General features: G+C 45.8%; 1 protein-coding gene across 1 annotated transcript in view; it reads left to right on the top strand.

Annotated features, from left to right (window-relative positions):
- Window positions 1-13,543, top strand: part of OXCT1 (3-oxoacid CoA-transferase 1) — a 132,035-nt gene that overhangs the window by 89,745 nt on the left and 28,747 nt on the right. The window contains exon 13 of the mRNA XM_038744201.1: window positions 528-603. Coding sequence (XP_038600129.1) covers window positions 528-603 — 76 coding nt within the window. The remainder of the gene's footprint in view (window positions 1-527; window positions 604-13,543) is intronic.

Raw genomic sequence — 13,543 nt, 5'->3', positions numbered from 1 at the left:
ATGGAGAGAGTAGGTAGAGAGGCAGTTATTATTATCTCCATTTTTTGCAGATGAAAACCACAAAGCTCAGAAAGGTTAAGTGACCTTCCAGTGGTCACAAAACAGGCCAGTGATAGCTGGGACGAAAACCAGGAATCCTGACCCACCCCCAGTCCCATGTGCTTCCCATGAGACCACACTCCCTCTGCCTCCACCTCTAGTACCTCATTCATTCATTCAGTCATATTTATTGAGCGCTTACTGTGTGCAAAGCACTGTACTGGGCACTTGGGAGAGTACAATAAAACAGTAAACAGACACAGTCCGGGTCCCAAACGAGCTTACAGTCTAGAGAACAGCCTCTGCCTGGCTTGCTCCTGAAGGATTGTCTGCCAGGAGCACTATTTGAAAAAAATGGTAAAAGAAGAGCAGTATATGTGCAGGGAGAAGCCCTGACCTCACTGTTTGGGGCTGGGACCGGAGTCCCCAGGTGGGCATATCTGGCTTTGAGCCTTGGCATTAACTGCGGATTCTTCTTTCCTCCTCAGGGGTCACGTTAACCTAACCATGCTGGGAGCTATGCAGGTGTCCAAGCGTGGGGATCTGGCCAACTGGATGATACCTGTAAGTTTGAGCTCCGTCTTACCGGCCTCTAGTCTTTAGAAAGCTTTTCCTCCCATTGGGTGTTTTTGCAGGTGAAACCTAGTGAAGTGACTAGGCAAAGCCAGTTAGGGATCGTTTAACAGAAAGATACAGTATTTCATCAGCAGCTGTGCCCTGGGTCCCTCAGACCTTCAGTCAGTCAGTTGAGCACTTATTGTGAGCAGAACACTGTACTGAGCACTTGGAAGAGTACCATTCAACAATAAACAGACACATTCCCTGCCCACAGCGAGCTTACAGTCTAGAGGGTGGGGGAGACAGACATTAAATAAATTACAGATATGGACATAAGTGCTGTGGGACTGGGAGGGGAGATGAATAAAGGGGGCAAGTCAGGGCGTTGCAAAAGAGAGTGGGAAAAGGGGAAAGGAGGGCTTAGTTATTTGTTAAGAGCTTACTGTGTGCGAAGCACTGTTCTAAGTGCTGGGGGGATACAAGGTGATCAGGTTGCCCCCTGTGGGGTTCACAGTCTTATTCCCCATTTTACAGATGAGGTAACTGAGGCACAGAGAAGTTAAGTGGCTTGCCCAAGGTCACACAGCTGACAAGTGGCAGAGCCGGGATATGAATAAAGGGGCCAAGTCAGGGCGTTGTAAAAGGGAGTGGGAAAAGGGGAAAGGAGGGCTTAGTCAGGGAAGGCCTCTTAATAATAATAATAATAATCATGGTATTTGTTAAGTGCTTACTATGTGCAAAGCACTGTTCTAAGCACAGGGGAGATACCAGGTAATCAGGTTGCCCCCTGTGGGGCTCACAGTCTTAATCCCTCTTTTACAGATGAGGTAACTGAAGCACAGAGAAGTTAAGTGGCTTGCCCAGGGTCACACAGCTGACAAGTGGCGGATCTGGGATTTGAACTCATGACCTCTGACTCCCAAGCCTGTGCTGTATCCACTGAGCCACGCTGCTTCTCTTGGAGGAGATGTGCCTTCAGTAAGGCTTTGAAGGGGGGCGAGGCATTGTCTGTTGGATATGAAGAAGGAGGGCATTCCAGGCGAAAGGCAAGATGTGGGCGAGAGGTTGGCAGTCTAAGGAGAATCAGAATGAAGCTTGGCGCTAAGCAGACGGTTTTATTTCCCCATGCGTGTGGGTTGCTATTACGGTGGGCATTTGCACTTCTCTGGTTCACGGTGTGTCCGTCCCATTCATCCTAGGGATTTGTTCCAGGAGAAAACTAGACACTGACTGGTAAACCAGCAACTAACTGGGTCCTGCAGGCATACACAGCAACTGTTGTTCCCTGCCACCTTGGAATCGCAGGGCACAGAGGCTGAGAGAGGGACAACTAATAATAACTATAATAATGGTGGTATTTGTTAAGGACTACCCATGTGCCAGGCACTGTACTAAATGCTGGGGTAGATAGAAGCAGATTGAGTTGGCCACAGTCCCTATCCCATGTGGGGCTCTTAGTCTCAATACTCATTTTACAGATGAGGGAACTGAGGCCCAGAGAAGTGAAGTGACTTGCCCAGGGTCACACTGCAAACAGGCCCACGCTCTATCCACTACACCAACCTGCCGCCTCAGCTTCCTGGTGTCTCTGGCTTCTCCAGTCAGACATCAGGGCACGCACCAGGGTTGAAAGGAAATGAGCTGGTGGATGCACGGGATAAATTGCCCGCCATTAAGGATGTTTGAAGTTCACCATCCACCCCAAATTAGGACATGGTTTTTGTCTTTGGATGCTATACTTAACTCTCTCAGAGTCTTTGATCAGTGAGAGGATCCACGGTGCATTTGGGAGAGACAGAAGATGATGTTCAGTGCCATCCTGGAAACCCATCCACTCCCCCTTCTAGACTGTGAGCCCACTGTTGGGTATGGACCGTCTCTATATGTTGCCAACTTGTACTTCCCAAGCGCTTAGTACAGTGCTCTGCACACAGTAAGCGCTCAATAAATATGATTGAATGAATGAATGAATCTACTCATGGCTTCTGCCCCCTAATTGGGGAGGGAGTGTCGATTCATTGCTCAATATCCGTTGGAATCATCTCTCTTTAGTCAGAATATTTCTGTGGTTGTAAAACTGATCCTTGACAGCACTTAGAGAACTTAAAGTGCAGCTTTTTTTTTTTTACCACCCTTTGTGGTCATCAAGCAGTTAGTATTTATTGAGCACTTACTTTGTGCTGAGCACTGTACTAAACTCTTGGGAGAGTAATAATGATAAAAATAATGATGGTATTTGTTAAGCGCTTATTATGTGCCGAGCACTGTTCTAAGCACTGGGGTAGATCCAAGGTGAGTCAGGTTGTCCCACGTGGGGCTCACAGTCTTAATCCCCATTTTACAGATGAAGTAACTGAGGCACAGAGAAATGAAGTGACTGGCCCAAAGTCACACAGCTGATAAATTGGGGAAGCCGGGATTAGAACCTACGACTTCTGACTCCCAAGCCCGGGCTCTTTCCACCGAGCCACACTTTGTTCCCTGCTCACAATCAATCAATCAGTGGTGCTTATTGGGTGCTTACTGTATGGATAGCACTGTACTAAGCAGTTGGGAAAGTACAATACACCCGAGTTTGTAGATGTGATCCCAGCCCACAAGAAGCTTGCAGTCAACAGGGGGAAACGGACATTACAGTATATATGGATAGGGGAAATAGTGGAGTATTGGATAAGTGGATAGAGGCCTTCCCAGACTGAGCCCCCTTTTTCCTCTCCTCCTCCCCATCCCCCCCGACCTACCTCCTTCCCCTCCCCACAGCACCTGTATATATGTTTGTACAGATTTATTACTCTATTTTACCTGTACAAATTCACTATTCTATTTATTTTGTTAATGATGTGCATCTTGCTTTATTTCTATTTGTTCTGATGACTTGACACCTATCCATATGGTTTGTTGTGTTGTCTGTCTCCCCCTTCTAGACTGTGAGCCCATTGTTGGGTAGGGACCTTCTCTATATGTTGCCGACTTGTACTTCCCAAGCGCTTAGTACTGTGCTCTGCACACAGTAAGTGCTCAATAAATATGATTGAATGAATGAAAGTGCTGTGGGGTTGGAGTGAGCATCCGCGTACTTAAGGGATACACAGCCAAGTGCACAATTGACATGGAGGGGAGGGCAGAAGGGGAAATGATGGCGTAGTCACGGAAGCCTTCTTGGAGGAGATGTGATTTTTAGGAGGGTTTTGAAGGTAGGAAGAATGGCGGACTGTCACATACGAAGGGAGAGGGTGTTCCAGCCCAGAGGTGGGATGTGGGCAGGGGGTCAGTGGTGGGTTAGATGAGATCGAGGTACAGCGGGTAGGTTGGCTTTAGAGGAGTGTAGTGTGTGGATTGGGTTGTAGTAAGAGAGCAATGAGGCGAGGTAGAGGGGAGCAAGGTGATCGGGTGCTTTAAAGCCGATGTTAAGGAGTTTCCATGGGATGCGGAGGCGGATGGACGATCTCTGGAGGTTCTTGAGAAGCGGGGTGACGTGGGCCAAGCATTGTTTGCTGTAATGTGAGGTATGGACTTGAGAGACAGTAGGCAGGGAGATCAGTGAGGAGGCTGATGCAGTGGTCAAGACAGAATATGATGAGCGCTCAGATCAGCATGGTAGCAGTTTATATGGGGAGGAAAGGGTAGATTTTAAAAACGTGAGGTGGAATCGACAGGATCTCACAACAGAGTGAAGGTGTGGGATGAATGAGAGGGATGAGTCATGAATAACGTCATGGGTATGGGATCGTGAGACAGTTATGGGAACGTCAGGGGGATGGCACGGTTTAGGTGGGAAGGTGACGAGTTCTGTTTTGGACGTGTTTGAGATGTCAACGGGACATCCAAGAGGAGATGTCCCGAAGGCAGCGGGGACTGCAAGGCTCCAGAGGAGAGAGGTCAGGGCTGGAGATGTAGATTTGGGACTCATCCATTTAGCGTTAGTCGTTGAAGCCATGGGAGCAGATGGGTTCCCTGGGGCAGTGGGTGTAAATGGAGGGTAGAAAGGGACCCAGGCCTGAGCCTTGAGGGACTCTCACAGTTATAGGGTGGGAAGCGGAGAAGAAGGCTCCAAAGAAGATTGAGGAGTGACTGTGGAGATAGCAGAACCAGGAGAGGATAGTGTGGGTTCACTGAAAAGCAGTGCTGTTCATCTCTGATCACTTCAGGCACATGCTTATACACACACATACACTCACACTCACATCCACCCACTCAGTGGGAGTTTGAGTAAAGTTTGAAGGGCTTTGATTGTGTAAGCTTTACTGTTCGGTGGATAAATTTGGAAGTGGATTCCAGTATTTCTTTGGGAAAAAAAATGGTACTTCCTATAACTGTAATCTTTTGACTAATGGTGTTTTTCTCTAGCCGAACTGCCCCCAGCTATGTAACCTCCCACTTAGCAAGAGAAGAGAAATGGTTGAGAATGATGGAGAGGCCCAGGTGATTCACTCATATTAACATCATAAATATCGGTGCTGCTGAGCTAAATCCCTGAATTAATGACAAGAGGGTTCCGAAGCGCAGGTTAATTAACCCTGACGAATAGATGCACCTTTACACAGCTCTCAAATTCAGCCTTTTCCCACAGTTCGCTTAGTTTTTTCATGTTCTGTGGTAGGGGAAAGACATATAATTTTAATTCCAAGTAAATAGACATTGTTTATGAAGCTGTTGATTTCAGTGAATACTCTGATAAACATTTTGGAAGGCAAGTGTGGTGTAACTGAACAGTGATCTTTGAAATCCCACTTCTTATCGTACTTTATATTCAGTATATCTAGCTGCCCTTGTTCAAAGAAGACATCACTGATGGTGAAATCATCATTATTATTACTATTATCATTTTTATTATTATTGTTATATTTATATAAGCGCTTACTATGTGTCAAGCGCTGGGGTGGATACAAAGTTTATCAGTGTGGACATAGTTTCTATCCCACTTGGGGCTCACAGTCTAAGTAGAAGGGAGGGAAAACTGATATTTAATCCCCATTTTATCGCTGAGGAAACTGAGGGACAGAGAAGTGAAGTGACTTAGCCATGGTCATACAGCAAGCAATTGGCAGAAGAGGCAATACAGCCCATGTCCCCTGACTCTCAGGCCTGGGAGCTATCCATTAGGCTGCACTGCTCCCCAAGTTTACTCATGGGTTTGAGTGAAAGAAAGGGCCATTGAGTGACTCACAGTTCTGACCACTCTATACAAAGGTGGTCTTTTGTGGTGCTGCTGTTGTGTATGTTTTCTGTAGCACCTGGTGCCGCTTTTGCATGTATCTCTCTGCCTCACAATCCCCTCAGAGTTCCCACTCAAAAAATGCCACTTGTTTCTGGATCATGATGTATCAGCATGGGCCATCTACCAGAGTTAGTTCACTCCCAGGTTTGCCGTAAAAATAGACCTTTAACTTTTAAGGGCCTCTTTCCCACAATTTGCGAGCAAACCCAGTGGAGTTCCAAGAGCGTTCAGACGGAAAACTACTTGAAATGCAGCAGTTGAGAAAAGCAGGTAGAAGAGAGACAGCCAAGCAGCCAACCTCAAACCTCCAGTGCCCGATTCAAAGGTCCAGTTGACCTTGGGGATTACAAGAAGTGGCAGTAGTGGAGAGAGCAGCAGCCTGGGAGTCTGAAGGACCTGGGTTCTAATGCTGACTCTACCACTTGTCTGCTGGGTGACCTTGGGCAAGTCACTTCACTTCTCTGTGCTTCAGTTTCCTCAACTGTAAGATGGGGATAACCTATTCTCTCTCCTACTTAGATTGGTAGCCTCATGAGGGACAGGGACTGTGTCCGACCTAATTAACTTGTATCTACCCCAGTGCTTAAAACACTGTTTGATGCATAGTGAGCACTTAACAAATACCATTAAAAAAAAGAAAACATGATCAGCGGAGAGTAATCCTCACTGAAGTAGATTCAGGATGCCAAGATCACTGAAAACTAAGACGGCTCCTGAAACACATTTTAGTCAATAGATAGAATTACCTTCTTCTGTAAAAACTTTTACCAGGGTGGTTAGCAATTTCGTCTTGCCTTCCTCTCCTTTCCTCCATATGGGGGAAGTGTAACAAACGATGAACTGTGCATAAAGGGGTAGGGGCAGGGAAGAGGGAGAGAATTACAATGTCTGGATAGTCAACAAACAGGACTTTTATCCCCTGGACAATCAAACAGTAGCTTTCTAGACTGTGAGCCCATTGTTGGGTAGGGACCATCTCTATATGTTGCCAACTTGTACTTCCCAAGCGCTTAGTACAGTGTTCTGCACACAGTAAGTGCTCAATAAATGTGATTGAATGAATGAATGAATTCCCCAATTTAGAGTGAACTGGATAACATTTTCCTACAACATCTAGTGTCCTGAACCTCATGAAAATTGGAGCTCACATTTGATTTGGGCGCATTTCATTTACTTAAGCCTTGGACTTCTTTTAGATACCTGAAAATGCAGATTTCACCTATATATGTTTTGAGGGTTTTCCATTTTCGTAACTCCAGAATGATATAGAACGTATAAAGAACTCTGTTACCTAGAATTCCACAAGTCACCTCTGGACCTGACCTTTGGTATGGACAGGGAATGTGTCTGCCAATTCGATTGTGTTAATCTCAAGTGCTTAATGCAGTGCCCTGCACATAGTATGTACTTAGTGAAAACCAGTGCTTGAATGCCAGTCGTCATCATGAGTATTTATTGAACATTTGCTGTACTGGTCTGTCATGTGTGCATAACACTGGACTAGGTGTCTACTGGTTTCAGAGCACGCTACAGGTCAGAGGCCCACTGTAGACAGAGCATTATTGAGAAGTGGCATGGCCTAGTGGAAAGAGCACACCCTGGGAGTCAGAGGACCTGGGTTCTAATCCCAGCTTGGCCACCTGTCTGCCGTGTGACCTTGCAAGTCACCTAATTTCTTGCTTCAGTTTCTTTATCTACAAAATGGGGATTTAATACCTGTTCTCCCTCATGCTTAGACTGTGAGCCCCATGTGGGACAGGGACTGTGTCTGACCAGATTAAGTTGCATCTATCCCAGTGCTTAGAAAAATGCTTGACACGTAGTCAGTGCTTAACAAATACCATAATTATTATTAGGAAAAAGACTCGCCCATTCACCTTTAACCAGTGAGAGATTGCAGGTGGCTTTGTGTTCTAGGGTGGTATTTCTCTTATTATCTGTGTGGCCCCACCTGGGGAGTCACTGAGGAGTTTTGAGGGGTTTCTAGAGGCCAACCATTTTCTTTTTCCAAACCACTTCCTTGGTACTTATCCAGTCTTTGCAGCATCCTTTTGAGGCAGGGAGAGGCTGAGATTGTTGTCCTTGTTTTTCCAGAGGAGGAAATTGAGGCCCAGAGAGGACAAGCAACCCATCCAGCGTGGCTTAGTAGCAAGAGCCCAGGCTTAGTAGTCAGAGGTTGTGGATTCTAATCCCGGCACTGCCATTTGTCTGCTGTGTGATCTTGGACAAGTCACTTAACTTCTCCGTTCCTCAGTTCCCTCATCTGTAAAATGGGGATTAAGACTGTGAGCCCCACGTGGGACAACCTGGTTACCTGTATATACCCCAGTCCTTAGAGTAGTTCTTGGCACATAGAAAGTGCTTAATAAATACCATAATTATTGTTATTATCCAAGGTCACACAGGCCAGTGGCAAGACTGAGGCTCAGTCAATCCATCAATCAGTTAATCATTGGTTTTTAATGCTTACTGTGTGCAGACCACTGTACTAAGTGGTTGGGAGGAGTACAGTGTAACAAAGCTGGTAGGTACATTCCCTGCCCACAGAGAGCTTCCAGTCTAAAAGCTGAGGCCTTCACCTCCTGACTCATGCCATTTTTAATAGACGACTTTCAGGGATACATCAGAGCATAACATATAGAGGTCATAAGGTAGCATTATTGATGACAGCAGTGTGATCATCATCATCAATCGTATTGAGCGCTTACTGTGTGCAGAGCACTGTACTAAGCGCTTGGGAAGGACAAGTTGGCAACATATAGAGACAGTCCCTACCCAACAGTGGGCTCACAGTCTAAAAGGGGGAGACAGAGAACAAAACCAAACATAAACAAAATAAAATAAATAGAATAGATATGTACAAGTAAAATAAATAATTTTATTTTTAGTGTGATGGCCTTTGAGGAGTACTTAAGTTTATTGTGGGCAGGGAATGTGTCTGTTTATTATTGTATTGTACTCTCCCAAGCGCTCAGTCTAGTGCTCTGCATACAGTAAGCACTCAATAATTGTCACTGACTGACTAAGGGTCAGCCAGCATTAACAAATATTTACCATTAATTAGTCAATTGGGGTCTTTTGGAAAAGGCCCACCAGGGACATAAATGCCACTTTATTTTCTTACTATTATTGTTTGTAGGGACTTAGGGATTCGTCCTACCATGAGCATTGGATTGATACCAGTTTAGATGGAGAAGTGTCATTGAATTGAATCTTAAAATGCCGATTCCCCCGTGTTTTCCTTCTGCTGCTGATTCAAGTTTAGTCAGTGTATTCTGTTATTGATGCACGGTGTATTCTGCAGAGGAATGAACTACATAAGCTGTACATAATAGACCATGGTTGATACCTAGTAAAAAAAGCACAGAACAATGCGAAAAAGCCGTAAATGTATTTCTCACGGTAAAGTCAGATTTTTCAGAGCCTATGAAAACAACAGGCTCAGGGAATTTATCAGTTCCTCCCAGATGGTAAAGTGAAGTTATTTTCCCTATGTGTTTTCATTTTGATGTTAAACCCCAGGCACAAGCCAAGCACAAGTCTTTTTCAATTGTTTTGAAAAGACAAAATAGTCATCCTAGACCTGGCTCAGCACGTGACTTCATGGCAGATTGGCTGACGCTGAAATGGGTGTATTTTGAGTGAAATGAAGTCAAGATAAGGTTGTGAAATGTCATGCCTCATTCATTTGTTCAAACATTCAATCAGTAGTACAGTCAGGTCTACTATAACCTGGTTGTTGTGTTCCTGAAGAACATTGTGTTATGAGAAAATCACATTAATCATTGGGCCTTTTTTTATCGTTTATGTTTAAGTGCTTAGTTTGTACTGGGCACTGTACTAAGCATTGGGGTTGATACAAGCTACACAGTCCAGGTCCCACATGGGGCTCAGTCTTAATCCCCATTTTATAGACGAAAGAAAAAACTAAGGCCCAGAGAAGTGAAGTGAGTTGCCCAAGATCAAAGAGCATTCATTCATTCATTCAATCATATTTAGGCTTGGGAGTCAGAGGTCATGGGTTCTAATCCTGGCTCCGCCACATATCTGCTGTGTGACCTTGGGCAAGTCACTTAACTTCTCTGCGCCTCAATTCCCTCATCTGTAAAATGGGTATTAAGACTGTGAGCCCCACCTGGGACAGCCCGATCACCTTGTATCCCCCCCAGCACTTAGAACAGTGCTTTGCACTTAGTAAGCCCTTAACAAATGCCATTATTATTATTATTATTATTATTATTATTATCGTGCGCTTACTGTGTGCAGAGCACTGTATGAAGTGAAGTGCTTGGAAAGTACAATTCAGTAATAAAGAGAGACAGTCCCTGCCCATACCATGCTTACAGTCTAGAAGGGGGTAAACAGACATCAAAACAAGTAAACAGGCATCAATGTAAATAAATAGAATTATATATATATGTGTGTGTGTTATATATATATACAAGTTCTTTGGGGCAGGGAGGGAGGTTAGAGTAAAGGGACTGAGTTGGGGTGATGAGGAAGGGAGGGGAACTGAGGAAAAGGGGGGCTTAGTCTGGGAAGGCCTCTTGGAGGAGGTGAGCCTTCAGTAGGGGTTTGAAGGGGGGAAGTGTGATTGTTTGACGGATTTGAGGAGGGAGGGCATTCCGGGCCAGAGTTAGAACACGGGCCAGGGGCAAATGGTGGAATCGGGATCAGAGCCCCGGTCTGATCCTCTGATTCCCAGGCCCGTGCTCTTTCCACTAGGCCACACTGCTCTCCAGCTGATTCAGTGGAAATTGATGATTTAGGGGGCTATTAATGGTTCAGAGGTAACCTTCTGACTGACATTTGTCGATACAAATTCCCAATTGTGTTGTTGTTATGTCCTTGTCTAGCAGAATACTTTTACATCCTTTGTCACTAAAGGCTATTGTACTGCACTGTGGAAATTCAAAAACAGAATGGAACACAAAGTTCTGGACTGGATTTTACCACAGAGCTGAGGCCGAGACTGAGAAGCATACACGCATCATGCGTTAACCGTGGCACGCATCAATGCGCAACTTTCTTCCTGCACTGACTTTCTATTTGTGCCTTTTTATAGGTCACTGCATTCCCAGAACAGATGTGCATTATGGGAAGGGTGTGCCCTATCTCTTTGATTTGGTTCTAACCAAATCATGTAGTGAAAACACTTGTTATAGAAGAACTGACTGAGTGCTGAGCACCTTTTGGGTGCAAAACTCTCTACTGGATGCCTACTGAATGCAGTAGTAGTAGTAATCATATTTATTAACTGCCTAGTTTGGGCATAAAACTTCAGTCAGCACCTACTGTGTATCACACACCTACTGTGAGCAGAGTCCTGAAATGGGCCGAAATTGAGAAGCAGTGTTGCCTAGTGGATAGAGCATGGGCCTGGAAGTTAGAAGGACCTGGGTTCTAATTCTGCGTTTGCCATTTGTCTGCTGTGAAACCTTCGGCAAGTTACTTCACTTTTCTCTGCCTCAGTAACCTCAGATGTAAAATGGGGATTAACACTATGTGTACCACATGGGGCATGGACTGTGTCCAACCTGATTTTGCTTGTATCCACCCCAGAGTTTAGTACAGGGCTTGGCACATAGCGCCTAACAAATACCACAGTTACTATTATTATTATTATTATTATCAGTAGGATTTATTGAGCGCTTACTGTGTACAGAGCACTGTACGAAGCACTTGGAGAGCACAATAATAATAATAATATTATATAATATTATAAAACAATAGTAGCGTAGGTAGATAGAGGAGCAGCATGACGTAGTGGATAGAGCACAGACCTGGGAGCTTGAAGGTCATGGGTTCTAATTCTGACTCTACCTGGCACATAGTAAGTGCTTAACAAATATCATTATTTGTTACCCAATCAGAGCAGTAAATAAACATACACCTAATGGCAAGATTAAAAGCACAGTTGGAGATTTGACCCTTCTCTTTCCAGCTTGGGCGCTGTTCCCTCAGGCCCTGGTCCTACACTTGTTTGGCCACTACGGGGGCAACACTGGCGACTTTGCTGTTTAACGTGCAATCAGTCGGTCCCTCTGATGTTTATTGAGTGATAACTGTTTGCAGAGCACTGTATTAAGCACTTGGGAGAGTACAGTTCAGTAGAGTAGGTAGACACAATTCCTGCTCACAAGGATAGAGGGGGAAACGGACATTACAATAAATTACAGATGCCATCATCATCATCATCAATGGTATTTATTCAATCAACCAATGGTATTTATTGAGCTCTTACTATGTGCAGAGCACTGTACTAAGTGCTTGGGAGAGTACAATACACCAGAGATGGCAGATGTGTTCCCTACTTGTACATATTTATGAAATTTTATGAAATCTTTCGCTCATTTTATGAAATCTCTTGCTCCGTCCCTTCTCCCCCCCTTAACTTCCATCTTCAACCGCTCACTCTCCACTGGTCCCTTCCCCGCAGTCTTCGAACATGCCCACATCTCTCCCATCCTAAAAAAACCCTCTCTTGACCCCACCGCACCTTCTAGTTATCTCCCTATCTCCCTCCTACCATTCCTTTCCAAACTCCATGAACGAGTCGTCTACACGCGCTGCTTCGAATTCCTCAATGCCAACTCTCTCCTCGATCCCGTCCAATCTGGCTTCCGTCCCCTACATTCCACGGAAATTGCCCTCTCAAAGGTCACCAATGGCCTCCTGCTTACCAAATCCAATGGCCCCTACTCTATCCTAATCCTCCTCGACCTCTCAGCTGCCTTCGACACTGTGGACCACCCCCTTCTCCTCAACACACTATCCAACCTTGGCTTCACGGACTCTGTCCTCTCCTGTTTTTCCTCTTATCTCTCCGCCTGTTCATTCTCAGTCTCTTTTGCGGGCTCCTCCTCCCCCTCCCATTCCTTTACTGTAGGGGTTCCTCAAGGGTCAATTTTTGGTCCCCTTCTGTTCTCTATCTACACTCACTCCCTTGGTGACCTCATTCGCTCCCACGGCTTCAACTATCATCTCTACGCTGATGACACCCAAATCTACATCTCTGCCCCTGCTCTCTCCTCCTCCCTCCAGGCTCGCATCTCCTCCTGCCTTCAGGACATCTCCATCTGGATGTCTGCCCGCCATCTAAAACTCAACATGTCCAAGACTGAACTCCTTATCTTCCCTCCCAAACCCTGCCCTCTCTGACTTTCCCATCACTATTGATGGCACTACCATCCTTCCTGTCTCACAAGCACGCAACCTTGGTGTCATCCTCAACTTCGCTCTCTCGTTCACCCCTCACATCCAGTCCGTCACCAAAACCTGCCGGTCTCACCTCCGCAACATTGCCAAGATCCGCCCTTTCTTCTCCATCCAAACCGCTACCCTGCTCGTTCAGTCTTTCATCCTATCCCGACTGGATTACTGTATCAGCCTGGTCTCCGATCTCCCATCCTCCTGTCTCTTCCCACTTCAATCCATACTTCACGCCGCTGCCCGGATCGTCTTTGTGCAGAAACACTCTGGGCATGTTTCTCCTCTCCTCAAAAATCTCCAGTGGTTACCAGTCAACCTACGCATCAGGCAAAAACTCCTCACCCTCCGCTTCAATGCTCTACATCACCCCGCCCCCCTCCTACCCCACCTCCCTTCTCTCCTTCTCCAGCCCAGCCCGCACCCTCTGCTCCTCTGCTGCTAATCTCCTCACTGTGCCTCATTCTCGCCTGTCCCGCCGTCAACCCCCGGCTCACGTCCTCCCTGAGGCCTGGAATG

This window comes from Tachyglossus aculeatus, chromosome 3 (assembly GCF_015852505.1).
Source record: "Tachyglossus aculeatus isolate mTacAcu1 chromosome 3, mTacAcu1.pri, whole genome shotgun sequence".
Taxonomy (NCBI): Eukaryota; Metazoa; Chordata; class Mammalia; order Monotremata; family Tachyglossidae; genus Tachyglossus; species Tachyglossus aculeatus.
This window is presented reverse-complemented; position numbering and strand designations above follow the sequence as displayed.